We start from the raw sequence: 26,913 nt of genomic DNA, 5'->3' as shown, positions 1-26,913 counted from the left end.
AAGGGGCAGCGTGGTAGACAGCTCCCCCAGGATTCTCTCCCTTTGATAGGCTGCTGCCAGAGTGGACGGCTATGTCTGGCTCTGGCAGAGCCTGCTAGGTGGGACGTCTGATTCCTGTACAGCTCCAAATTTCTGCTGCTCACCAATAAGCCAGCAATGGGGAAAGGCAGAGTGGTGTCCCTGGGGCTGCTGCAGCCATATCTTTCTCTTGAATAAGGTCACCCATGACCCCTCTCATACTTGTTACCAATCGTTTCATTTCTGTTGGAAAGAGACAAGGAGAAGGGAAACTGATTATAATGGTGTATTACAGGGCACTACCTTTAAGCACCTTGAACCAGACTGAAAAACTAAGCATTGGTACTTTGAGAAGTTGCCAAAATCTATATTAAAATAAGGTAAGGGTAGGAAAAGGAAGAAAGGTGATTTCTGACACCTGCTTTTTTGACTCTCAGCTCCCAGAAATACTTAGGGAGCAAAGTGGGTGGGATTAAGGCCATCTGCAAAAACAGATTAGCTCTGGTGAAGGCTGGAAAGTGTTTTCTGCAAAATATGAACTTAAACCTTGCCCTGTTTTTTGAGTTTCAGATAAATTCTTTTTATCACGTCACCCTGATTAATATGCCAGAACATGAACTAAGAGCGGTCTTCCTTTTAGCCCCAGGTTGACCTGCAGGCAAGGTCTGACCCAGAGCCTTCATCTTGGGAAAGCAGGGCAGGAGAGAGGATGGGAGTGGCAGACGTCCCTGGGTATGGCTGGGGCCATCTGCACTACTGTGAATCAAGGTTGGCTCAGACAGAAGGCGCGAGGGAGGAGGTGCAGCTGCTGATGGCTCAGACAGCTTGGACCTGTCCAGGCAAACAAGCCGCTCAAGTGCAAGAACAGCCAGCCAAGTAGGCAGAGCACAAATAAGGACTTAAAGCTTGAAATATCTGACAAGATATAGAGGGAGGGTAGGAAGCTGTCTGGGATTTCAACTGGTGTCTGGCCTTGCCTCTCACTGCTAAGGCAGGCTCTTCTGCTACCAATGGGTAGGATGTGATGCTTGGGAGCTGGTGGGATGGATACAGGGAAGCATCCCTTGAGCTAGAATTAAAAAAAATCTTCATCTCTGGTAACAAATTGCAGACACAGCTGTGGACTGTTCTCCCCACAACTGCCCGCCAAAGCAAAACTGATCTTGATCCACAGATATATCTATCTCCCCTCCACAGCTCTGCCCAAAGTTAAGAAGCAGTGGGCTGGGCTTTGTGTGCATGTGTATGTGGGCGTGTGGGTGGGTGGGAAGCTGTACCACCAACTGCACAATATGGGAGTCCCGTCTCAGAACTAGCTAAGGAGGACGACACAGGTGCTCTGCTCTCCCACCTACCTTCGGGAAAGGGAAGGCAGCAGTAGACTGTTCGGGGGGACAAGTGCCACTCCAGCTCCTTCTAGTGAGGACTCTTGGAGACAATGCTTCTCAGCGCCAGGCTCATATTATCAGCACTGTTGCTGTAATAAATACCAGTGTAGATCAAATCTAGATGCTATATCAAATACATTGCAATCTCTAGGGGTGGTGACAGGACTTCCTTCAATGCTTAAAAAACATCCAGGAGATTCAAAGGTATACCCAGGATGAGAGCCTCTAGACTCAAATGGGAGGCAAGAAGACTTACTGATCAGACAGGTTTCTGATAGGACAGTACTACCACGGACTCTAGAAGTGCTTGTTGTACATAGCTTTGCTTAAGCTGAGTGACTGTTCCTGAAGTTTCATTCAGGTTCAGGAGGAGTAACTTCCAAAAGAACTGGCTAGGTGTTAACTGACTGACTGCCCTGGAAAAACATAGGGAAACCCTCCTACAAGCAGGTCACTCTCCTCAGAGCCCCAGGCAAGGTAGGAGAGAGGATAGACTGCTCAGAGACCTATGAATATCAAGTGGGAGAAACCAATGCACAGAGAGATTATCCTTTATTCCAAAGGCAAGTAGGAAGAATATCAAATAGGTTATTTCTCTCTAGCCATTACCAGCTACAGGCTGTCCCTCATCAGTCACAGGCTGTTCTACAATCTAACTTAGGCAGGGGTCTCCCCTGATCTAGAGCCCTGCCTAAGGAGGTGAGTGGTGGACAGGGAGCATTACCGCCAGAGCTCCGCCTCATGAGAGATCAGCAGCAGTGGCATTACATTCTCATAGGAGCTGGAACCCTATAGTGAACTGCACATGTGAGGGATCTAGGTTGTGTGCTCTTTATGCAAATGTAATGCCTGACGATCTGAGGTGCAACAGTTTCATCCCCAAACCATTGCCTCACCCGACCAGTCCACGGAAAAATTGTCTTCCACAAAACTGATCCCTAGTGCCAAAAAGGTTGGGGACTGCTGCTCTAGATCATTTCACAGTTTAGCTTCATAATCCCAAATGACTGAGAAACTAATTTTTAAATGTGAGGATTCTGACCCTTAGTGTAAAGGCATTCCCTGCCATAGCCCTTCGGTGAGTCACATATTCATTAGTTTGCTTATTTAGAACCAATGTAGTGATCTGCACCCTGCCAGGTGCTAGGGAACAATGGAGATGAAAGAGGTGGTCCTTGCCCTCGAGGCACCCAGCACTTGGGTGGAAACAATGACAATATGGTCTAAGAGTGGGACAGTGGAGGTATATAAAGGGGGAGCACTCTGGAGAGTGAGCCAGAGTCAGGAAAAGCCACTGCCTCTGGAGAGTGAGCCAGAGTCAGGAAAAGCCACTGCCTCCTCCTGTCCAGAGTCCCATGTAGAAACACAGATGAGGCCACACAGCAGGCTTGTTCTTAGGACTGGGCTGAGGAAGCAACCCCGTCATTTGGAGTCTGGATGTAGCACTGGACAGTGTGGGACCAACGCTGACTCTGACTGTGTGAGGAAAACAAAGATGAGCCAGGCCCTCCTACAGAGGTGCAGGGGGTGACCTGTGCACTGGCAGGTACTGGCTGAAAGGGCTGTCTCGGGGTCCAGGGGGAATGGGAAGGAGGGTGCCATGCGAACCTTTGGCTGGCCGAGTGACGTAGGCAGTCCATAGCTCTCCCTCTGCTTCAGTATTGCTTAAGAAAACATAAACTATTCATAGCTTAATGTTTAGGTGTAAATCACAAAACCCCCCAAGAAATAAGAACTAGCAGCCTGCCCCTAAATGAAGAGGTGCTCAGCTAGGGTCCTAAGCAAGGATGTGGTATGTAAATGTAGCACGGAAGCTTCCAGCCTGAGCTCCAGAGCTCCATTTAGGTTGGCTGCAACAAGCTGCTGTTTGTCCCACTTGCTGAGCAGCCAGAGCAAAATAGTGCTTGGGAGTTGGAATAGGCACTGAGGACACAAAAGAGGCCTCATACACATATGGATGCAGAGCTGAGGGCATGTGGACTCCTGGGAATGAGGGGAGGTACAAGTTTCAGTCTTCTTGCCCAAGCTTTAGGCAAATACCACTTGGGAAACTGCTGAGCACACCTAAGGGATCGGGACTCTCTTGTGGCATGTGTCACAATGCAGCTGCAGCTGTCTTCCATTGCCCTGGTGTAGCCAGAGAGGTCCACAGGATGGGACATGCAGTGCTGGCAAGGGACAAGGCAGGTAAACTCCAACGTATAATAGCGCTCAGGGCGGTTACAGTGAGGTCATCCAGTGAAAGAGACAATACTGTCTAGTTGTTCACTCCTGAAGTCAGATTCCAGATATAGGTCTAATTTGATCTTTGTGCCATCCAGTCCCTCACCTACCAAGAGTTCAGATGACTCATGAAAACTTATCCAGAAAGATCAGGCTTAGGTTAGACAAAGTCTAAAGACAAATCACATCTTTCAGGGTATGGTGATCCAAATTTAATCTCCTAAACTAGTAGTTCTCAATCTTAGTTCTACATTAAAATTGCCTGGGGAGCTTCAACATTAATATATATTTATATAAAATATACGCATATATTTAAAACCCTTTTCTGATATGAAAAATTCAAAATACTGAAAATAGGATAGTAATGAACTTCCATATAACCACCATCTAGATCCAACAATTACCAAAGTTGTCATATTTGCTTCATCTCTATCCCCTTTTTCTTTGTGGAAGCATTTTAAAGTATATCCCAGATATGATGCCATTTTCAACCTTAAACACTTCATTCAGTATGCATCTCTAAAAAATATGTTCATTTTCTTACATAACCACAATGCCATTATTATGCCTACCAAAATTATCAAAGTTGTTCCTTGGTATCAACTATTAAATCTGGGGAAGTTAAAAAGCTGGTGCTTGATGAAGCCAGAATCTTTGGAGGGAGGCCCAGGCATTAGTAGCTTTCCTAAGCCTCCGCATTCCATGATTCCAATGTACAGCTGGGGTGAGAACCACTACCCTGATCCTGCTCCGGGATCTGAAGCAAGCTCTGCGAATGTCCTTTAGCCCCTGATCACATGCTACACAATAAAAGATCTAAGGAAAACATGACATGCCACAGACAGGATGAAGAGAAGGAAAACGAAAGCATTTAAATGTCATCAAGGCATAGAACTGAATCCTTTGTATACTACAAGGGTACTCTCTCCCCGGGAGTTGAAGCCCACTCACTTGAGCCACCAAATCCATCAAAGGTCTGAACGCCAGGAACCAGGGTCGTTACCAGCTGCCTGGGTAGCTCACAGGGCCCTCAGGCACCTCTGCACTAGGCCAGTCTGCATCATTCCTCCACTCTATTTCTAGCTATTCTTGCTTCTGTACACACTGTCTCTCTGGCCTAATATTCTGGCAAACTCTGAGCCTCAGCACCTGGTCTTAGAGAGGATTAATTATATAGGCCTGTGGTGTGTGTGTTTGGTGGGGGGGGGGATGGTGTGTGCCAAAACTTCTTGGGTGTTGGCACTGGGGTATAAGTACCACAGTCTTCAGTTTTACTTATTTCATTAAAAACAAAACTAAACAAAAAAAAAACTAAACAAAACGTCCTGCAAAAAGATAAGGCTGTATCACTGCAGCTAAAAATACCTCTGCTGAGGGCGTCCGCTCACCAGCTCCTCAATTAGAGATGCTACAGGGCCCTTTGTGAGCTGTGCAGTGTTGACGGCTCCACAGGGGCTCTGGGCGGCTGGGCACAATCCTTGGAGCAGTGACTAGCGACTGCTAGGTAAGGGAAGGCTGGCAAACAGCCCTCGAGCCAGCATGGAGATCTGCATACTTCAGGTAACTAACTATCAAACCCCTCTTGCTTTATGGACCCGCTGCCCAAGCCAAGGAACCTCTTGCCTTCTTATGGCAACTCTGAGGATAACCCAAAGTAATAGGGTACTGGTCTTGACTTCCCTGAGGTTCACTGAGTACAATAACCACCAGAGGCAGTAATGCCATGCAGTCTGGCTCACGGTGTCTGTGGTGCTGGACAACAACCTGTGGGTGGGGTGAGTGGTAACTAGACTTGCTGGAAGCCTCTCAGTGGCCTGAGGAAAGGGCTGCTTTAAATGCAGGCTGACATCAGAAGGGGGAGGCTATGTGGAAGCACAGGCTTCGCAATAAGGGCCTCTTTCTCTGGCTCTTTTTTCTTCATCCCCTTAGTACCCACAGGTAATTTAGTCCAACACACTCATTTTTATTGGGGAAGATGAAGCCTCAGGGAGGTGAAATGATTTTGTCAAGGTCACACAGCTAGTAAATGGAAGAAGGACTTAAACATGGGATTTCTGATTACAGGTGTAGTGCTTTGTTCCACTATACTGTGTCATCCTAATGAATGGATTCATTATAAGCATTCAACAAGTGTTGAAAGAGCTATAGGAAAAGGGATTTTCGGTTCAGGTGCCAAAAGGACCAAAGACTGTCAGGAGCGTGCTGCCTGGATGATCTGGGAATTCTGAATCCCGGCAAATTCTGGGAAACTCAAGAGTCAGACTCAGCAACTTAATCAGATGTTCAGTGGGAACAGTGACGACTCTGCAGTCTGTGATCTTCAGTCAGAGATCCAAAGCCATTCCTTTCTTTTCTCTCTGGGAGTGGAAAACACTTGGTATTAGATTGACTAGGGGGCTCTGAGGAGAAAAGGAGGCAAGGATAAGGACAAGGTTGTCTGACTTGATCTGGCATTGACTCCCTTCTCATTTCTTGGCATCACGTGTGACTCTTATGAAAAAATATGGAAGTTTGTGTCAAGAGCATGAGGTAAGGGTCAAAAAAAAAAAAAAAAAAAGTTATACAGAAAACACTCACTGGCATGGGGGAAGGTGTGCTTTTTCGGAAGAACACAATGCAAACCTAACATCGCCAAAATGCCCAATGTGCAGGGGACTTGTCTAGAGTGCTGTGCTGTCTAATGAGGTGGCCACTAGCCCCATGTGGCTATTTACATTAAAATTATTTAAATTTTATAAAGAGTATTCACCAGTTCTATAAACCACATTTCAAGTGCTCAGTATCCATTATGTGGCTACTGTACTGGACAGCAGAGACCAAGAACATTTCCACCAACATAGAAAGTTCTGTTGGACAGCGCTGGTAGAATCTGGTTGTCTTTTTTCATGTCTTGGTGCCTGCAATGAGTAGTTTCTGAAACCCCTTTGAGGATAATTGAACTTGGAGAAGCTAGAGGGTCCTGTAATTCTCTCTCCAACAAACCTACTAAACCTGGGCTCCAAAGGAGCTAACAGCAGCTGGGAGCAGGAATCCGCCAGTGCACCAGGCTCACCAGGCCCTAACTAACCCTTCTTTCCCCAGTGCCTTGTCTGCATGTTCACAGCCACTTTGACCTTTGCGTATTTTATTCAGTTTCTATTTTATGCTGTTTTAATTGATGTTTAATATAGCTTAACTTGTGTGGTGTTCCAAGCCCCTCACCAGGGGGCCGCTCATAGGCAGAAGCACAATTAATAGCAATCCCGAGAAAATTATGCCCTGTATCAAAGCTGTCATTGCACCATAAAATGCTTATTATTACTATTGAATTCTCCAGTCCTGATACCTCCCCATGTTTACTAGGTAGCAGATAAACTTCTATGTTTGTGCCTTCTCTACTCTACCACACCATCGGAACTAAATATAGCCCTCATGTGTATGTTTAGCTCCATTTAGCTGTGCTTTGGAAAAGGGGAAAAAAATCAGAGTATATAAAATTAAATTGCTGGAAAATGTGACATGTTCCTCTCCCACTTGGACAACCCCTTAAAAGACAAACAGACATCACTGCTAACAAGAAGGTAACCAACCTCTGCTACAGCGTGGGAGAGACCCCCAGACCCCTGATAGCATGGCATGGCTCCTGCATCAGCCTCGTGGGAGAGTAGAGGGAGTGGGTCAAGGGGCATGGAATACCGGAGGAAAGGGATGGCACTCATGGGCCCACCCTGTGCCCTGCCTCAACTTGACCAGAACAGAGTGCTTGAGCTGGAGTTCCACCTAGGGAGTTTGAGGGCAATCCCAGATGGGCAATTTGACCTCCCCACAACTCTCTCAATTCAAAAACCAAAACAATGCAAACACCCTCCAAAAAAAAAAAAAAAAAAAAAAAAAGGAAAGAAAAAGCCCCCAACTTATAAGAGTTTAGCACTCCTTGGTTTCCTCTGGGCTTATCTGAAGCTTGGATTTGGCATGAATAGACAGCAGCTTTTCTACAACTACATATCAGGGAAAGTGATGGAAAATTCCAGGTCTGTCAGACACCTGTACTCCTCCTCCTCTGGCACGAGTTCTCAATCTGTGTGTGGTTATCTCTGCAACCCTGTCTAGGAGGAGTTTCCTTACAGAAGGCCAAGGCCCTGGATGACTTCTCTGACGTAGGCTCCCATCCTTTTCTCACTGAAATAATACAATTTAAAGAGAATGCACCTGCTTACCTCTTCTGTCTGCCTCCATCACATCACCTACTCCCTTTTATATGCCACTGTCATATTCTCAAATTATTACTTGTACTTCAGGTGGATGATGAGGCTGTTGTTGTCTGTGAGGCACTGTGGGGATAAAGGTAAGAGCAATACAGTAGGAATGTGGAGACTTTAGCTCCACCATGAATTTACCATGTGAAAGTGCACATCAAGTGATGAACTTCTTTATGCCTCAGTTTTCTCAATTACTGTGAAATGTTTGATTGGACTATATATAACCTCTAGATCCCTTCTATCTATGAAAGGCTATAATTCAGTATTATGAAGGCTGTATGCTCAAGTCCTTGGAAACTGAATGGGTCATACTCACTTCTATTTAAAATTTGGTTTTTATCTTTGCACTCAATGCTCTTTGGAGACATGTAGATTTTCATTCCTAAATTTTTCTAACCAACAAAGGAAAAGCTCTATTTTAGTTTGTTTGACAAAGAAATGTCTGTAACTAGATTGAGTTTCCCATATTATATTTGCTTTGCCTTCTTCCATCTTTGCCTAAAAAGGGAGTTTCTAAAAAACCAGAAATGCTTTCTGTACTCAGACATAGCAGGAATGAGGCTGCCTTGGCTGAAGGAAGAAGATGGTGCATATCTGGAGCCCCAGTGGAGCAGGACTATTTGCCATCTGCTGCACTAGTTGCCTCGTCTCCATATCAGGCCTTGTCTGTAGTTTGCTGCAAATATTGGGAGCCGAGCCACTTCCCACCCATGGAAAGCCTTGAACCCTTTGTATTCTGGCTGCCAAGATGATCTGAAAGCAGGGAGCCACTTTTCAGCTTAGGGAAAAACATGTGCATTAAATGGAAGTAGATTCTTTTTTTCCCTCCCTCTCGCCACTCCCAGCCATTTTTAAAGCTTTATACTAAAAAGGAGGAAGATCTGTCTGACAAAGCTGAGGAAGATGATGGAACTGCCAGGCCAGAATGGTTTATTAATGATCCATGGGAAAAAAACAATCGTCCTGCTGGCAGCTTCACATGTAATTAACCAGCTTCACAGAGAGCTGGCTGCCTTCTCCAGGCCTGGCATCCGCAGACCGCAGAGCTACCTGACACAGCAACACTGGGTTTCTAGTGAAATCTCCCTACTGGGAGAGGGGCATCCAAAATAGTGACCTCAACCCACTCGGCGCTCAGGAAACAAGACCGAGATGGCAGTGCTCCTCTGGAGAAGGCTGGCTGTGTGCTCGGGCTGACACAAAGACTGCGACCTCCATGCTGGCAACAACCAGCCCTGGGAACTGCCACTCCCACTGCTCACCATTAACTCACTCAGGTAAGTGGCTGAGCAGGGTTCTCTTCCAGGTAGCCCTCCAAATGCTGCCTCTCTGCCTAAAGTCTACATAGGCAGGAGTTTCTGGGAATTGGTTCACTTTATGCCACAGCAGCAAACTTCAGCACTGATGGGAGTTGAGAGGGCCTGGTGACCACACTGGGTGTGGGGGACAATAGTTGCTTCTGTGTAAGAACCAACAACCTTCAAAATATGGTACATAAAGGAGAAGCAGTAGCTGGGTTAACCAAGCTTCGGCTTTGTAGTCAGTGCCAACTTCCCTCTTAAGAGTCCTGGGATTCAAATAACCCTGGTCCTCCCACCAGGTCAGTGAACTAATACGTATTTGCTATTCGCAATGCACAGGTTTTAAAATGTGCATGTAAGTGTGTGGCAGCTAAATGTCCTATTTGGGAGGTAGGGGGAGGATCCCGCATTACCTTTCCCCAAGTGAGAGTCAAGAGACTGTTCCCAGTGAGGCTGATCAAAACACACATGCACACCCAAACACACAAAGGAGGATCCACCATTGCCTTTCCCAAGTGAAAGTCAAGAGACTGTTCCCAGTGAGGCTGATCAATACACACACACACACACACACACACACACACCCTTCCCATGACTGTTTCTCTAGGGCAGAAAAAGAAGCTGAGAAGAACTGTCTCCACTCTACATCACTGGTGGATACAGAACCCTCTAAGAACAAGAACCCTTCCTTCACCCACAGCCCTGTTAAGGCCGGACCCTGGGCACTTCACATTCCCCCAGGGTGAGCTGAAGTTACTACCTGAAGGCTTATGAAGGGAATGACACACCTTTGCACCTTTGGCAAAAGCAGAGCCAATTCACAGGGGTCATGGACTTTTCACTCACCACACTCAATTTACATTCTGTGGAAAAAGATAATAAAGGAAGGCTGTGTCTTTTAGAAAAAGGTCAGGGGCTAGGGGTGGGGACTTGGGAAGTGCTGGGGGAGACTGCAACTCCCTCAGCTGATGTGGTATTGCCTCTGCTAGAGAGCCCAGCACAGGTGGGGAGCTCCTCAAATAAAGAAAGCCTTGGAGTTGGAGACCAGGCTCCACAGCAGTTTTCCTGTTCAGTACCTGCAGTCTCCTTCTTCACCCAGCTTTGATTACAGGAGTCAAACACAGGGGGGTTCTCTCATTCCTAGCAAAGCAGCTTGGAAAAAGAAGTAATCCCAACTGTAAATCAGCAACATAACAGGCATTGGGAGAGGTCACCGGTGGCTTGGTAGGAAATGGATAGCTCATGACAAATGAATTGGTACTGCCTGCCATTTTTTCTTGCCATCACTTGAATCAATAAGGGAAAAGGTGAATTGCTATTGATCTCTTCAACACCTTTCAACGATACTGTACAAATTACAGAAACGCAAGGGGGCGGGTAAAAGAATGAAAGAGGAAGGACAGATGAAAGACTGTCTGGGTGGTGTAAGGCTGCTGTATTTCCCTGGAGGCAGTCTTCCAGTCACTGGGTGTTAGGCATGCATGGGTGCACATGTGAGTGTGGCATGAAGAGCCCTTTCTTACACCTGGAAGGGCTGAAGGGCTGGCCATGGAGGGCAGTCTCAGGGGCCCCCCTGCACCTCACTTGCTGGCAGTGCTCCAGCAGGGCTACAGGGCAGGTGGAGTCATATGACTTCTCTTGATATGAGGCTGGATTATTGAGAACGGCTGTGAATCCCAAGGCCTTGTGAATTTTTGAAGTTGTCATACATTAGTGGTGCTGGGATAGGCTATCTCAACAACTGACTATAATTCTGGACAGGAAAGCAAGAATCAAAAGCTTCAAGGGCAATCTCTAGCTATACCTTACTAACCTCACTCCCTGGCTGACATGCCAAAAAAATATAGACAGACAGTAAATAAGGCAAAACTATCTTGCTTCGTACTTGAAAATAACAAAGATCATGGCATCTAGGGCGCAGGCCTGTCCTTTGAAACACTCTGGGCAAAAGACGTGGCATGAATATCAGAGGCCTGGGTCAAAATGTTAGAGGTCTGGCTGTAAACCTAGGGTGAAAGGGACACTGACCACACAGGCAAGACAACAAACTCTATGTAAATACGGCCTTATGCAGACAACCAGGAAACAAGACACAGGTTATGATGGCTGGGGATAATAACCCATAACACAAAGACGAACATCTGATGTCTGATTTTCTTCTTCAGCTCAGGAATAGTGCAACCAGAGCAGCAAAGACTGAGGAAACCCCTAAGTCCTCTGGGACAGATGCTCTTTAGGATATGCTGCTGATCAGAAGCCAAAGTCAGTATTCTACTCATATCCAGAAAAAGGCAATGCAAAAGATTTCATGGCATGGAGAAAAGAAAATATTGGCCAAAGTTTAGTCCATTTGTGAACATCATGGTCAGATCTCAGGGTCCCAGACCAACAGTTCTCCTATTCCACCAACTGGGCATAATTATTCAGTTGCTGGTGACAGAAAAAAACGTTCTGATCACAGGTCCCTCTTCAGGTCACACAGCACTCTCAGTGCATCATCTGGGGTCTGGGTCTCCTTAGAAACCTCCCCACCACACCTGAGTATTCACCTTTTAGCATTCTCAAAGCAAAAGAGGGCTTAGCTCCCTCACTTTGCAGCTGGGGAAACCAAGGCAGGCAGTCACTGATGTATGAAAACAATGAGAGCCTTTCACAATGCTCCTGGCATCCTTGCTTTTCTTCAGAAACTGACTCAGGGTGTAATTGTATCATTCTGAAATCAGTTGATATCACAGTCAGCCAGTCTACCCATCTTCCTCCCACAAATACCTCAAGGGCCAAAACATAGGGCAAAAAAAAAAAAAAAAAGTAAGTTAAAAAGCTGCTGATGTGTTTAGAGTGGAAATGCTGAGATTAGGAGGAGGAAGTGGTTAAGTGCACCCTGGGTGTTTGGAAATGGCCACGTCTGCAGCCCTGGAAGCTGATGAAGAAGGAGCTCTAGCCCTCTATGCCAGGCAGGCCACGAGACCGGCCCCTCACTCCAGAGGTAGGGAGCTTGGCTATGAAAGGGCATGACAGTAAGATACAACTATTTAGCAAACACCAGTCCCCTCCTACAAGGAATCTTCAAATTCCGAAACTGACCCTATTCTAAAATTACCACCAAGTGGCCAGGCCAAAAATCCATATCCAATCAGTGCTAATGGACTGTTTGTTACATTTCCTCATATATGGCTGCAGCACTGCTATGAAAACCCTGGGTCAGTGGTTTGAGATTTATTTAACTGGAGAGGTAACGGCACCCCAGCACTGCAAGCACTATAGAGATGCATGAAGTGAAATGGCACATGCAGGCTGCTGGTGGGGAATGGAGGGACCTGTTGGTCTTATTTGCATGACCTTCCACCTCTAGCTGTACACCCAATGCCAAATCCTTTTCTGGTAACCACTAAAAAGAATTCGACAGCATCAAGAGAAGGGAAAGGGGAGAAGAGGAAGGCATTATGTTAAGCTGAAAAGGAAAACAGTACAGTGAAGCAGTTTCCAGTTCCTTCTTTCATTCCCGGTTCAAGAGATACCTGTTCTTGCTACAGTGACCCTTCCAAACGCTTCTTCTTGGAGTCCTTTTCCTATCCTATCCTTTTCAGTCTTGTCTACCACCTAAATCTTTTTCATTTTTCCTTTTTTTTTTTTTTTTTTTGGAGAGTTTTGGCTCTGTCGCCCAGGCTGGAGTGGAATGGCACGATCTCAGCTCACTGCAACCTCCGCCACCTGGGTTCAAGCGATTCTCGGCCTCAGCCTCCTGAGTAGCTGGGACTACAGGGGTATGCCATCACACCAGGCTAACTTTTGTATTTTCATTAGAGACATGGTTTCGCCATGTTGGCCAGTCTGGTCTTGAAATCCTGACCTCAAATGATCCCCCTGCCTTGGCCTCCAAAGTGTTGGAATTACAGGCGTGAGCCACCGTGCCCAGCCTGTGTTACCATCTAGATCTTTCTTTAGCGCTTCTGCTGGCACTGTGCTATGTATCTTCCAACTCTTCAACTTAATGCAGGTCAAGGACAAATCTATGGCAATCCTGGGTTGTCGTGGTCATGGCAGGAGAGTATGGAGACACAAAGGAGCACTGCTATTCTGTCAGAGGATAAGGAAGCCTGTGATGGCCAGGATCTAGATAGTTCATACCCGTATCCCTCATTTTCAAGTTGCAGTGACAATGTAAGAGAAGACCTGCATCAACAGAGAAAAAGCAGAGAGCCCTCACTGTTGGCAGATGAGTTTCCAAATACCCGCATGGCAAGTGGAGAACATGGCAAAGATGCTCAAACCATTATTCCTTAGACATCCATGAGGTATGTGTGGAGTCCTGGTGTCACCCCTCCCTTGGTGATCACCTTATCAGTCCATAGCCAAGTCTAGAAAAGGCATCTTGCATAGGTTAGGACTTGCTGGCATTACCTCCAGGCCTTTGGGTTTTCTACTGAACGTAATACTGCCTAATGTGTGGGACCATAAGGAATCAGAGACAGAGACCTTATGTTATTTTACTTCACGGAATAAAAGAATGGCTGATGCCCTGAGGGTACTTAAAGAAATACTCCTTTGCAAACTTACACCAAGGATGGAAAATAGGTTTCCATTAAGTGCCAAATCCTCTCAACTGGTAGTAGTAGCAAGGATCCCTGTTTTGAGAAGGATCTGATCCCTGAGCCAAAGCAGCGCGGTGACTGACTGGCAATATCTGCCATGGGTGGACAACCCGAACAGGGGTAGCATATGCCTATGTGCCGTCACTGGCTTAGACAGGCTGGGGGAGTGAAGAGCACTGGGAGGATTGTTCTTTGTTGATTCTAATCTGAATGCTGCTCACAACACACATACCTAGATCCAGTCTAGAACTCTACTAGGCTGTGCACAGGTTTTGTGCATACTGAAGTTCAAATCCTAAATTGCAGTTAAGCCCTGAGAGAATTTCTTTTTTTTTTTCTTTCTTTCTTTTTGAGATGGAGTTTCGCTCTTGTTGCCCAGGCTGGAGTGCAGTGGCGTCATCTTGGCTCACCACAACCTCTGCCTCCCGGGTGCAAGCGATTCTCCTGCCTCAGCCTCCCAAGTAGCTGGGATTACAGGCATGCGCCACCACACCCAGCTAATTCTGTATTTTTAGTAGAGACGGGGTTTCTCCATGTTGGTCAGGTTGGTCTCGAACTCCCAATCTCAGGTGATCCGCCCACCTCGGCCTCCCAAAGTGCTGGGATTACAGGCATGAGCCACTGTACCTGGCTGAGAGAATTTCTATTAATAATAAAAATGATGCTGCAAGCTACCATTCACTGAGTGTTTAATATCTTGGGTCATGAGGAACAGTTTACATGTACACTTAATTTTCACAATAACCCCAGTGAGAAGGTACCCTCCTTACCTAGGTGAGGCAATTAGGTTTAGCAGGATGGCTGCATTGCACAATGCTAGGGATAGCCTTCATATTAAATTCTAATAGGCACTGAGATTGCCCTCAGTTTAGAGAGGCTAAGGAATGTGTCCATGGTCAGACAGCAAATGGTGAAGATGGAATGAGAACCTAGGTTTGACTTTTCACATGCTAACAGAGTTTATGTTAAGAAGGAAAAGACGCCCTTAAATGTCCTGAAGAAGAGTCTTTCTCACTATGTGAAACATGTTGTTTTGACCAGGTTAGAGTATCTCTGTTCTTAATTCTCAAGCTTGCTCATAATCTTATTTCATGCACCACAGCATTTCATAACAGACCATTGGTCACTTTCATTTTCAAAATCCATTTAAGTGTAGCTGACCAGAAACCGTCACGGGTGGAGTAGCAAGTGGGAAGTTCATCAATAAAGCCAGGTTTGGAACACGGAGGTTCTCTTCAAGTCCTTGGCAACAGACACAGGGAGTGGGCATGCTAATGGCAAGAACAGGGCAGGGTGAAGGTCAGCTCATTCACCAGAACAGTCACCCCTGTGTCCTTGGGGGAGTCACATGTGAAACACCACAATGTTACTACTACCTGGAGAACAAATGCAGTCTACAGTCGGCTTGTGCTTTGCTGGTGGCTCAGGTAGCCTTGCTATTATATATTAAGAGCTGTGTTCTGAAAAGATATGAGTTGAATTATGTAATTCCACAGGGGATATTCAGACAATGGGCATAGCTTGCAATGTTTCGGACAAACAGAACAGGGAGGCCTGAAGCCTAAAGACACTCCAGACATGCCACATTAAAGTTCACTTACCAGGTGCAATGACTCATGCCTGTAATCCCAGCACTTTGGGAAGCTGAGGCAGGCAGATCTCTTGAGCCCAGGAGTCTGAGACCAGCCTAGGCAACATGGCGAAACCCTCTATCTACAGAAAATACAAAACATTAGCTGGGCATGGGGACACGTGCCTGTAGTCCTACCTACTTGAGAGGCTGAGGTGGGAGGGTCACCTGAGCCTGGGAGGTTGAGACTGCAGTGAGCCATGATTGTGCCACTGCATTCTAGCCTGGGCAACAGAGTGAGATCCTGTCTCAAAAAAAAAAAAAAAAAAAGGCAAAGCAAAGCAAGCTCACACTCAAACTCAAGTCTGCATGGGTGCTGGCCAATGCTCTGGGTTCAGAAGGTCTTCTGAAAACAAGTAGTGGGCAGGTCTGTGTGAGGTCATCTTTAGTTTGCCAAGAAATTATCTGCTTGTCTGTAGATACTGCCAAATTAGGCTTCCGGAAGGAAATTAATAGACTTCACAATAAGGTATTTCACCTGAAAGATAAAAATTCTGAGCTGCCTTTCTTCAGCCCTTTGTTATTAAAAATGTTAGCTTCCATCTCTTTCTTTTTTATAGAACACTCACCAAAGCTCAAGAAGCAGTGACTATTGAGGATGATTAAAGAGGTAAGAGAAACCAGAATTGTTACTAGGAGCATCTGATATGTCTAAATGAAATAAATGGCACCCAGCTGTCCTAGCACAAACCCTACCTCTTGGGGGAGTCCAGCAGTCTCTTCCTCCTGATAACATTTTTCCATTTGTTCTAGGTCATAGGCCCTACATAGCTATAAGAGAGGGAGACCAGGAGACTGAATATACCTGGCAATAGCTATCTTCCATAGGAATGGCTCATTAAGAATACCATTTCATGTCAGATGGGTATTGGAATACCATGAGTGGCAAGGGTTCTGCTTAGCTAGGCTCTGTTTCAAGGACTTTCATGACCTTATGTTTTCCAGTATGTGCATTCTCCAATGGCAATCACTGCCCACTATCCTCATCATCCAGCCTCAATTGAGATGAGGCATAAAGTAAGTACTATGGACCCTTCTAGCAGAAAAAATGCAAGAGGAAATCACATGTGAGGCTTTTACGTCTTTACTCTGGGCTGAGCTGGGTCAGACCTAAAGATGGAGAGGAAAAGTGAAACTGTCAGGTCTAAGGACTGTATTTCTTCCTTTTTTTTTTTTTTTTTTTTGATAGGAACAACATTAAGAAAAACAAATTGATCTGACGAGAAAACATAAAACTCCCTTAAGGAAGAGTTTACTATAGTAGGGACCCATTCCCTAGGGGAAGGGAAGGGAAGCGTCTGCTGAAAAGGATTTTCTTCCTTGGGCTAGAATTACATCCCCGAGGCCTTCCTACATGTTCCAAGGAGGCCAAATCTCGTGTGGTCCTAAACTATTCCTCATTCCACTCCTAATCCCAACAGCCATCCTGGGATAGGAGCACTAGCCTCTGGAGAGCAGTGAGGCCTATCAAACCTACACCAGTCAGCCTGTATGACATAATTACAGATAATATAGGATCTTGGCCAAGCCAATGAAAAATTAGGCACAGTACCTATTTCAGAAGAATGGATGCAATTCTATGCTTGACTGGCTATGAAAGTTCTAAGGAGAGGAATAGGGAAACAGCTGAGCTGAGCCAGCAGCTTTGCAGAGAGGAATCCCACTGGAGCCAGCACAGCACTGGCACCTATCAGCACATGCTGTTGAGCTCACTTGGGGAAGGCCACCAGTGACTGGAGACTCGGCTCCTTCCACACATTAAAAGCTGATAGGGGAAGCCCAGCAGTCAGGGGAAGAAAGGCAATGGGGCAGCGTCCCCCATGGTACATTTCTACCTCAACTCTTCTCCTTGGGATGCCACTTTCATTTAGGGGCTGGAATGGGATTTGAGGTCCTGCCCTCTAGGGCTTTTGGAAGTACTTCGCAAAGGGCCAGGAGCCCAGAAGTGAAGGGGCTGTAATAGACAGATAACAACCTGGTATTCAGGAAGAGCTTATAGCCCATCTCCGAACAGGAATTTGTTGACCTGAACTTCCAAATTAACTCCTCGCTCATTTAGCAGTCTAATCCACAAAACAGAAACATACCAGAGAGGGAGAGATTTGCAGACTATGTTTGGAGAGTGAAGGGACATGAATGGTTTCTATTTGAACACTAAACATTTTTCAAAACACTCATCATTATCTCATTACTTTTAAATATACTGGCTGGACAGATAGGGAGACCCAGGCAGGTGAGGGTCCTATAGTAAGTGCACAGTCAGGTTTTGGCTATGGACTTTTTCAATAAGAAGTTGATGAATTAGCAGCCATGTGTCCAGCCTCAATACTTCAACAGTTTTCCTCCCACCCTGACAAATGCCGAGCTTGGAGAGCTTTCCTAAAGAACCATAAAGGACAACAAAATAACAGGCCTTCTTCCCATTCTCTAGAATTAGGTCACAGGGAATCAATTAGTTGATTTGACAAATATTTATTTGTTGAGTATCTCTTATATACTAAGCACTGGAGTACAAAGACAAAACATGGTTCCTGTCTGTGAGGAGCTTACAAGCTAGCGGGGAGAGACTTGGGTCATAGATCCCTTGTATACTATTGGTAAGTACACAACAGATGTATGCTGTGGGAACTGATGGAAGGATATCTCATCTAGGCTGGGAGAGCAAGGGAAGGCTTCCAAGAAAAAGTGATGCACCTTCCAGAACAGGCGTGAACAGGTGTGAAAGCAAGCAAGGGGGATGACTGATGTGCTGGGCTGAGAGTGTTAAGTCTACCTGAGAGATGGGAGAGACAAAATGTTGGTATATATGGCGAACTGCCAGTATAACAGGTCTATTCTGATAAGGCACAAATTAGGAAGTGAGTGGGGATAGTGAGACATAAAGTTGGAGAGGTTATCAAGAATATATGTAAACTGAGATGAGACTTTATCCCAGAGGCAATGGGAAGTTATATATATATTTTTTTTAAACAAATGCACCTACACAGATCTGTCTTTTAAGAAAGATTAGATACAGGAATACAGACATACATGAACAAATGGGAAAAGTAAGGCCCACAAAAATCAAACAGCAGATGAAGCAGGAATCAGACAATCAATAGACACAGGAGCTGTGGCAAGAGCAGAGTAAATATTTAGGGCAGGCATGGGCATAGCCAGTCCTTCAAATTCCTCGGCAGTCTTGGAAGCATCCAGGATCAGAATCCATGCCCTACAGAAGACTGACAGTCAATGTGGGACCTTCAGGGAAGTCCTCTACTATTCCTTTAACTAGTTCCAGGTATTCTATGGTTGAAAAATGGTAAAATATGGCTAAAATAATTATTGCCTTCTAAAAGCAAAACTGGCAAGATTTGAAGAGAAAAAGCATTTGAATTGGAATGCAGATAGTTGAGTTTTAGTATATGTCTTACCATTAGCTCTGTGAACAGAGGCAAGTTACTGTGCATTTTGGTTTCTTGAACTGTAAAACAGGGTTAGTATTTTTCTTATAGGTTTGCTGTGAGATTAAAATGAAATATTATGCATGAAAACACTTTTAAAACGAGAAAATGCTGTATAAAATTAAGGTTTGATCACTATTAAGACAGGAGTTTTTCTTACCTGAGCCTTCTTCAAAGAAAATAGCCCTTAACTAAGAATAAACTGCTTGAAATTAAAGACCACTGGTGGGTGATGAACTGTCAAGCATGTGTGGGGAGGTGAGAAAGGTCTTAGCCCCCAAACAGCCTTTAAAAGCTTGTGGGATGAGCGAGCTACTTAGAAAGCTGACCATAACATGTCCCCTTTTTCCTGGGCAGTGGCTGAGATAATCTAGAATAAGGGGACTTTGTGAAAATAAATGACATTGCCAGACAGCCTGCTTGCTTTTCTAGCAGGTAATTATTAGTGGCTCGGCGAGGGTTCCCAAGGGACATGGCAATCAGGTAGAGTCAGGAGAGTAGGTTGCACTGGATTCACACTCACCAGGTGTCCTTTACTTTCTTGGAATTCCCTGTGGCTTGAACTGTCCTCATCCCTTTGATCCAGAGATATAACTTTGCTAGTGTTCCCTCTCTTGTGGGTCTCCTCCTTAGGGAAGGAGGCTGCGCAGAGAGATGGAATGGGAAGGACTAACAGAGCACATACCACAGTGCTTGTGGGGTGATGTAGGGAAAGGACGGAGGGCACAGGAAGGACACAGATTGAGATAAACTTGAAACCGCTTAGAGCAGTTTATCTATTTCAGACACGATACAGCACACTTGGAGCTACAATGAAAGAAATGAAATAACTTTTTCTTGTATTCTAAGTTTTATTTCCCAGACGTACACCCCTTCATAAATACACACCAATATTCAAGGCTGAGGCCACATTCCCCTGAAACATAAATACATTTTTTTTCCCAATGGCAACAGTTGCTTATAATGTTTTTCTGTATTTTTTTTTTTTTTTTTTTTTCTTTTTAAAGCAGGGAGTAAGGGAGAGAGAGGAAACCCAGGACTCTGCCCTGGTCACTGCAGCCTGCAGAATGAGCTCCCCGGGGGACATCCTCCCTTTTAATGCCAGCAGGGAGAAGGGAAATAGGTCAAGGCAGCAGCCTGAGTTTTCAGCTGGGGCTGTCCAGCATGAGGACATCATTTTTCAGGCAGCAGCAAAGAGCAATTCTTATGTCTCAGAAGGGACAAAGGGGTCATCGAAAAAGGCCTTAGAAATGATCACCAAACCTACATACATTGCCCCTGTCCTCAGAAACTGTACCTCCTACAGCCTGGAACTGTGAAGAGAGTTAAACCATGACACTGATCTCTTTAAATAATACCTTATGGCCCTTTCTCTAAGAGTTCAGGTTTCTCCAACACAGCAGCGAAAACACTGCTGTGCAGGCAGCAACTGGTCAGTGAATATGTGCTGGCTAGCTGCCTTCTGGAAGAAAGTGAGAAGAGATCTGAAATCACTGTTTTATTCAGAACAAGGGCTGCAAAAAGGAAAGGATGGCTTGGGATTGCTAAATCAGTGTTTTAGACAGGAACGGCAAGGCAGAAAAGAATCACATATGCAGGACCATATAAAAACTGGAGTGTGAAAACCTAGGAGTTTACACTTTTAAGCCAGTTATTTACCCATTAGCTAATGCTATCTCTCATCACTACTTCTAGGGGATGCTAGTAACAGGCACAACTCCCCAGCTGGGAAATCCCACCAGAGCTTCCTGTCCTTGACTGTGTGGCAGGGAACTGCCTTAAAGAGTCAGCTGTATGTGGGGCATGGGTCACCAAGTACATGCTATCCAATGGGACATGGCACTCAGCTCATAGTCACAGCTACAGCCAACAGATACAATAATCTCATGCAGTCCAGCCTCAATGGCAGGGGACAGGAGAGCCAACTTAAATTTTCAGGGCTATTACAAGCCATTTAAACCCAATTCAGCATACCATATACAGCAGTAGTCAGCAAACTTTTTGGTAAATGAACAGACAGTAAATATTTTAGGCTTTGCAAGCTATATAGCCTCTGTCATAACTACACAACTCTGCTGTTATAGTGTGAAAGCAGCTATAGACAATATATGAAAGAATTAGCATGGCCAGGCCAGGCGTGGTTGGCTCATGCCTGCAATCCCAGCACTTTGGGAGGCTGAGGTGGGCGGATCACAAGGTCAGGAGTTCGAGACCAGACTGGCCAATATGGTGAAACCCCATCTCTACTAAAAATACAAAAAAAAAAAAAAGAAAAAAAAAAAAAAAAAATTAGCCAAGCGTGGTGGGGCATTCCTGTAATCCTAGCTACTTGGGAGGCTGAGGCAGGAGAATTGCTTGAACCCGGAAGGTGGAGGTTGCAGTAAGCTGAGATCGTGCCCCTGCACTCCAGCCTGGGCAACAGAGCGAGACTCCATCTCAAACAAACAAACAAAACAACAACAACAAAAAAACAGGATTAGCATGGCTGTGTTTCAGTGAAACTTTATTGTAAAAACTGGCAGTGGCACAGATTTGCCCACCCATTCTAAATACCAGCGGAGTCAGGCTAGAAAGAAAGACTGAATTTACTGTTTTTTGGTTTTTTTTTTTTTTTTTTTTGAGTAAAAGTGATCGTCATTTGAGAGTTCCCTGGCTGCTTTGTGCTTCAAGGTCAGAGAAGCAGGTAATGGCACAGTGTCTCATTTACTGTTCTTCCTGCCCTGGGGCTGGCAGCACCACCAGAATGCCCAGACCACTGAGTTGGAATTGTCATCCCAGATTTCCAACTCAGGTAAAAGAACAAAAGCCAACAGGAACCAATGGCTAAGGAGGAGCAACATGTAAAATGGTGGTGTAAAAGAAGAAATGCAATATAAGGGGGCAGAAGAGAAGTCAAGATAATGGAGCTGAGTGGTGGCCAGAAATGTGAGTAGCTCTGTGCTGACTAGCGTCACTGTAAAACAAATTTAAGGAAAGCAGCATTATGAGGTCTCAAGATAATAGGAGCCACCTGAAAACAGAGATAAAAGACATGTCTAAAGCTTGAGGGCACCACATGAAGATATGAGATGGAAAGACTATAATTCAGGCAGGAATTCCTGCACGGCCCACCTAAAGCCAGGATGATGCACTTATAAACATGGTGTCATTTTACCAGTGCCAGACACTGTGCATGCCAGCCTCCTGTTCTCTGCCTGGCAGAAGGCTGGCCTGGGGCAGTTACCGTTACACAGCTCCTCTCCCCTCTGTATCTTTCTCAGGTCAGTTTATGGTTTCACATAGGGAAGTCCAACTTGATGACCTGGCCTTTGTTGGATTACACAAAGGGGCCCAGGAAGTACTTTGAAATCCTAAAATCTGTGGGCTTCATCTTTCCTAGGATAATGCAGATTTATGGTAACCGAGGAAAGCATGCAGGGGACAGAGAAATTCTGGCCAAAGAAAAGATACAAAAAAAAATTTAAAACTTTAAAGGGAAAGGATGGGGCAGGGCCAAGGACAATCACATCTTCAAAATACCTGGTTATCAGAACTAAAACTCATGATCAAGGGAACAGGTAAAAGGTGCAAAAAACCAGTTTAACTGCAGCCGTTCTAGCAGTGGTTCAACTCCAGGAGAGTTCCTGCACTGTCATGCCCTGTGGGCAAGATAGAGGCTGCCTGGAAGGTAAGAGCTGCATGAGGTGGGAGGTCATGGGCCCACACTCAGGCATCCATGCATTGCTCAGGACTTCCACTGAGGGTGGTGGGAAGGACCTCTGCATCTAGGAGTACCAATGTACTGGGACATTCCTCTTCTGCTAGATCTTTGTGGGGTGGGGGGAGTAGGACAAAGAGAAGCATTCCCCAAGACAACTTACGAAATAAAAATGGAGGTACTACATAGGTAGAAGTAAATGAATAAACTTGTAACAAAACATAAACCTCTCCATTCCTACACTGTTCAGAAAACAGTTTTCATATGTAATATAAAGGAAATGTTCAGAACAGTAGGCTATGACCGGATCTTTTAGTCAGATTATTGAATTATTCATAATTTAGGGAATACTCACATTTTCTCAGTGTAAAGAACTTTCAAAATGGCCAGCCCAAGTAATCATATAAGTAGCTAAGAAAATGCAGAAAGGTTCTTATTGAGACCCTCAACCTAGGGATATGAAAGATTGGGCCACTATAATCAAGAAAGATCAACTCGGGATCTGCAAACTCAGTTACATGCCAAGAGCACCAAAGAGTTTCCCCAAAGAAAACTGGGGAAAAAAAAATTTTTTTAACAGTCAAATATTAGCAAATATAAGACAAAGGTGAGGTCGCAATAACCATGGGAGCGTAAAAGAGCTTTGGGCCACTCACTCTTTTTAGTGATCAGTATTCTCTTTGACCCCCTTGTACTTCTGGATCTCATCAGTGGGCCAGAAACATGATCAAGAAGGTGGCTGGGAAAAAGACAGTTGAAAAAGAAAGGGAAAGAAACTTTAGGAGACAATGATGTAGGAAGACAAATGATGGTGAGAAGTTTGACTCAGTAAATGATGAGAATGCCACCAACCAATGCCTTGGGCAATCCAATGAAGGAATTTCCTTCATCCAAAGCACAACAGACAAACAAAAATCTGTTGCTGCATCCTTGGCAATGTCTTTAAGTTATGAATTTGAACAGACTCACCTGCTTTTACCAACGTAGTTACTTTGCAGTTCATTATCCAAAATTAGAGGGAAATTCTACAATATCTGCCCCATCCACTTAATCCCTGGGCCACTTCAAAAATTGCAACAGGCACTTACAGACAACTGGAGTGTTTGGATTTTTGAAATACTTCTCTTGCACGGGGTTATTTTTAATTGATAAAAATTCAGGCAGCATTGTGTAACTATAAAACGGGAGAGGGGGAAGCACCTTCCAGTCAATATAAGAATTTTTACTTTGCAAGCATCTTCATAAGCATCTTAACAAAAACATCTTCACAAAAAATGAAACGGAGGGCAATGTGAATCTGATGACACAATTAAGCCCCCCAATCCCCCAATTATTGTACGGACTGCCAACAAAGCAGATGTTGTAGCTGATGTTTGGGAAATGGAACTGAGAATTCAGGATTTGTTTGGCTACTCCACTTTCTTCTACAAAATAAGAAGGCAAGCACTAAAGAAATATCCAAGAGGTGGCAACCAACACTTCTCTCAAGGCCAGGATAGTCCAACCTAAGCATCTTGGACTGGCGTGTTCTCTTGTTCTCTCACGCATCATGTATTTCTTAGCAATTCAAATCAGCTTGAGAGGCTGAAGCTTATAAACAGGTATTTTTATCACTAAGCATCCTAAAGAAGTCCACGCATCTGCTCTCAAAGATCTATGAAGACTCATTAGAGAGACAGCCTCTAGGACCCTAGAACCTTGTACCTCTGTATTATGAAAGCTGGAGGGACCCTATAGATGACTGTAAAAGAAATGGGGACAATGGCAGATCCAAAAATCCTAAGGCTGAGCCAAGCACACCTCCCCGCTGCTCCTTTCTTGTGCCCACCTAGCAGGACAAATAGCTGGTATACTCCTGGAAAGAAGACGGATCTGTTGACGAAGGCTTGAGCAAAATTAGCAGGTAGAAGGGCACCACAGCAGCTGAGATCCTAACTCCTGCGTGCAAGAGCCAGCCCAACGGGCAGAAACAGAAATACAATTAAATTAAGTCAGAAAACCTGCTACAGAAAATGCAATTACTCAAAGATACAAATAAATGTTCAAAGAAAATTGGCCCCTGACAGGGTTAGTCAAGCTTCTGAATCCAGCTGGAGGCAGGCAGCTCAGGCTAATTCACCAAGGAGGAAGAATGCAAAGATGTAAGCTCTCTGCATCAGGAGCCTGGCTGGGCTGGCCTGGTGTTCACCACACATCCCAGGCCACCAGTGGAGGGAAGCAATTTGGGGGGGGCTGGCCAATGAAGCAGGGCTCAGGGAAATAAGATATGGGCAGACACAAGAATGGATTATGGATGTGCAAGGCTGAGCAGTGGAAAAAGCAACAGACTGATCTCTGACATGGCAGACCAAGGGAGCCTTATTTTGTCACCCCTCCTCACAGAAGAAGCAACAGGAAGACGTCCTACCTCTCGCTGCAGCACCAGTTCCTTGGTGAAAAGTGTAGCTTCCTCGCTGAAGGGCTCTCCTTCCTGCACCAAGCCTGGGAGGTTTCGGGCTCCTCTGGGGCATTCAATGCCTGCGTCAGGAGAAAAGGAGAATCTGTGATGAAAAGGTGCCCACTAGGCTTGCTGTCCAATAAGGACGGTCCCCTGACACCTCCAGTGAAGCAGGCGTTAAATCTAACTTCCATCCATTCTATCTGAGACGAAGACAGAGGTAATGGGAGAAGTGGAGGAGGGGTTTAGTTCTCTCCAGGTGGAAAAAACCAACACTACCACAGCAGAACCAATGGATAGGGGCTCTCAGCCATGGCATCCGGGAATTATCAAGAGCACATGGGGCAAGGAGCCTTCCAAGTAAGATAAGCAAGAACTCCTCATCCTGCACTGTTCCAACTGATGGTCCCACAGTCTCGCAGCTTGAGCCATCTCTTACAGAAATGGCTCCCTCACCTACTGATATCCCAGCCATTCTGCCTCCTAAGTGCCATTCTCACTGACTCCTGGACATTTTCTCCTTGCTGTCTGACTTTTACACCAAATTCAAAAGTGTTAATTCGGTGTCACTTTTCAAATAAGCCTCCCCTCTCAACTCTGGGTGTATTTTGCACAATAGTATCATCGGCTTTTCATTCAGAATGAGAGACAGAAAGAAAAGCAAAACACCTCAGAATACTGATGAAATATTAGGTGCCCGGAGCCAAAGAAACCCAGCTTCACATCCCAACTGTATCACTTATTAGCTGTGCGACCTTAGCCAAATTACTCAGAAAGTCTCAGTTTCCCTACTTGTAAAACATATTATAATATATCCACTTCTTAAGGTTGCTGTGTGAACTAGGAGAGATTATTTAGAATGATGCCTGTCACATGGAGAGGTTCACTATATCCTATTATTAATATTATCTGTATCGTCATTATCACTCTTAGCAATTGCCGTGCTCAAAACCTCAAAATCCTCTTTGACCCCCACAACCAACCTGTTCCTGAAGATAGAATCCTATCCTTCAAACTTTTTTTTGTATCTAACCACAGGATTCTGTACAAAGTGCTCACTAACCAAGTAAGATTACCTTTTCTTTCTTTGAGTCAACCCGTTAGTTTTGCAAGTATATTTACCACTAACAGTGGTCATCTGTGACAGACCATGAAATATGCTACATTTTGATACCTGAGACTTACAAATATTTCAGAAGAATTCGCACTGTAGCTATCATGACACTATATAATTACAGACATAATTCCACAAAAAGTGGAACTGGGCTAGAGACATAGGAAACAAAAATGATGAAGATCTGGGGGAGGATGCATGGAGTATGTGTGTCTCTGAATCACTGTGATCTCTCCTGCTGCAGTAAGGCAGAACTAAGAGGTGCTACCTTTTATTTACAAACAGCCTCAAGGGAATGTACAAGAGATCTGGCATAGGGGCAGCAGAAGCAGGGTGTCTTGGTGATGGCAAACACCTGCTTGGGGGAGACAAGGTCCCACTGCTTGCTAGGACAGAAGGTACATCTCTATGTATGAATAAAGCTAGGTGCTGCTCATGTTTCTGGCCGGGGCATTGATTCAAGATGACAAAGCTCAGAAGGAAGGGAATAGGCTATATATTGGGCTTTCCGAAGATGAAGAACGGAGCTTTCTCTCTGAGCCCCAAGGCCTCACAAATGGAATACACCATATCAAATAAAATGCTAGGCCAGGAGAAAGACTGCCACAGGAGAGCAGCTTGAGGTGACAGTAAGGACCATTCTGCCACCCTTGAAAAGGTAGGAAAGAGGAAGACCCCACCCAAGTGTCACATGGCTAGGAAGATCACCAGGGTGCCTCATTCCTGGCACTTCAGTGCCGGCCTGCAAGGGAGGGGTGGAACGTATTTTTGTAAAAGACAGCAATAAACTCATGAGCCAAGGAGCCTGAGATTAACCCTGCAGGGAGAGATG

General features: G+C 45.1%; 2 protein-coding genes across 13 annotated transcripts in view; one reads left to right on the top strand and one right to left on the bottom strand.

Annotated features, from left to right (window-relative positions):
• Window positions 1-26,913, bottom strand: part of SND1 (staphylococcal nuclease and tudor domain containing 1) — a 438,355-nt gene that overhangs the window by 79,045 nt on the left and 332,397 nt on the right. Inside the window, exon 16 of the mRNA XM_026454383.2 lies at window positions 24,938-25,047. Coding sequence (XP_026310168.1) covers window positions 24,938-25,047 — 110 coding nt within the window. The remainder of the gene's footprint in view (window positions 1-24,937; window positions 25,048-26,913) is intronic.
• LRRC4 (leucine rich repeat containing 4) overlaps window positions 1-26,913 on the top strand; it is an 88,789-nt gene that overhangs the window by 15,518 nt on the left and 46,358 nt on the right. For 4 of the 12 annotated variants that reach the window (XR_002733939.2, XR_002733936.2, XR_002733938.1 and 1 more), the window contains exons 3-5: window positions 8,412-9,144; window positions 13,317-13,463; window positions 15,951-16,000. The exons of 3 other annotated variants lie outside the window; for them this stretch is intronic. Coding sequence is in view for 2 of the 9 variants with exons in the window: in XM_023223407.1 (XP_023079175.1) it covers window positions 8,412-8,506 (95 nt within the window). In the remaining 7 variants the exon portion in view is untranslated. Of the gene's footprint in view, window positions 1-8,373; window positions 11,977-13,316; window positions 13,464-15,950; window positions 19,051-26,913 lie in introns of those variants that run through there. 5 more of the 12 variants (XR_002733937.1, XR_002733941.2, XR_004229097.1 and 2 more) reach the window with 4 other exon arrangements.

The sequence above is a fragment of the Piliocolobus tephrosceles genome, chromosome 8 (assembly GCF_002776525.5).
Source record: "Piliocolobus tephrosceles isolate RC106 chromosome 8, ASM277652v3, whole genome shotgun sequence".
NCBI lineage: Eukaryota > Metazoa > Chordata > Mammalia > Primates > Cercopithecidae > Piliocolobus > Piliocolobus tephrosceles.
The sequence above is the reverse complement of the archived record's forward strand: the minus strand, read 5'-3'. Positions and strand labels throughout refer to the sequence as shown.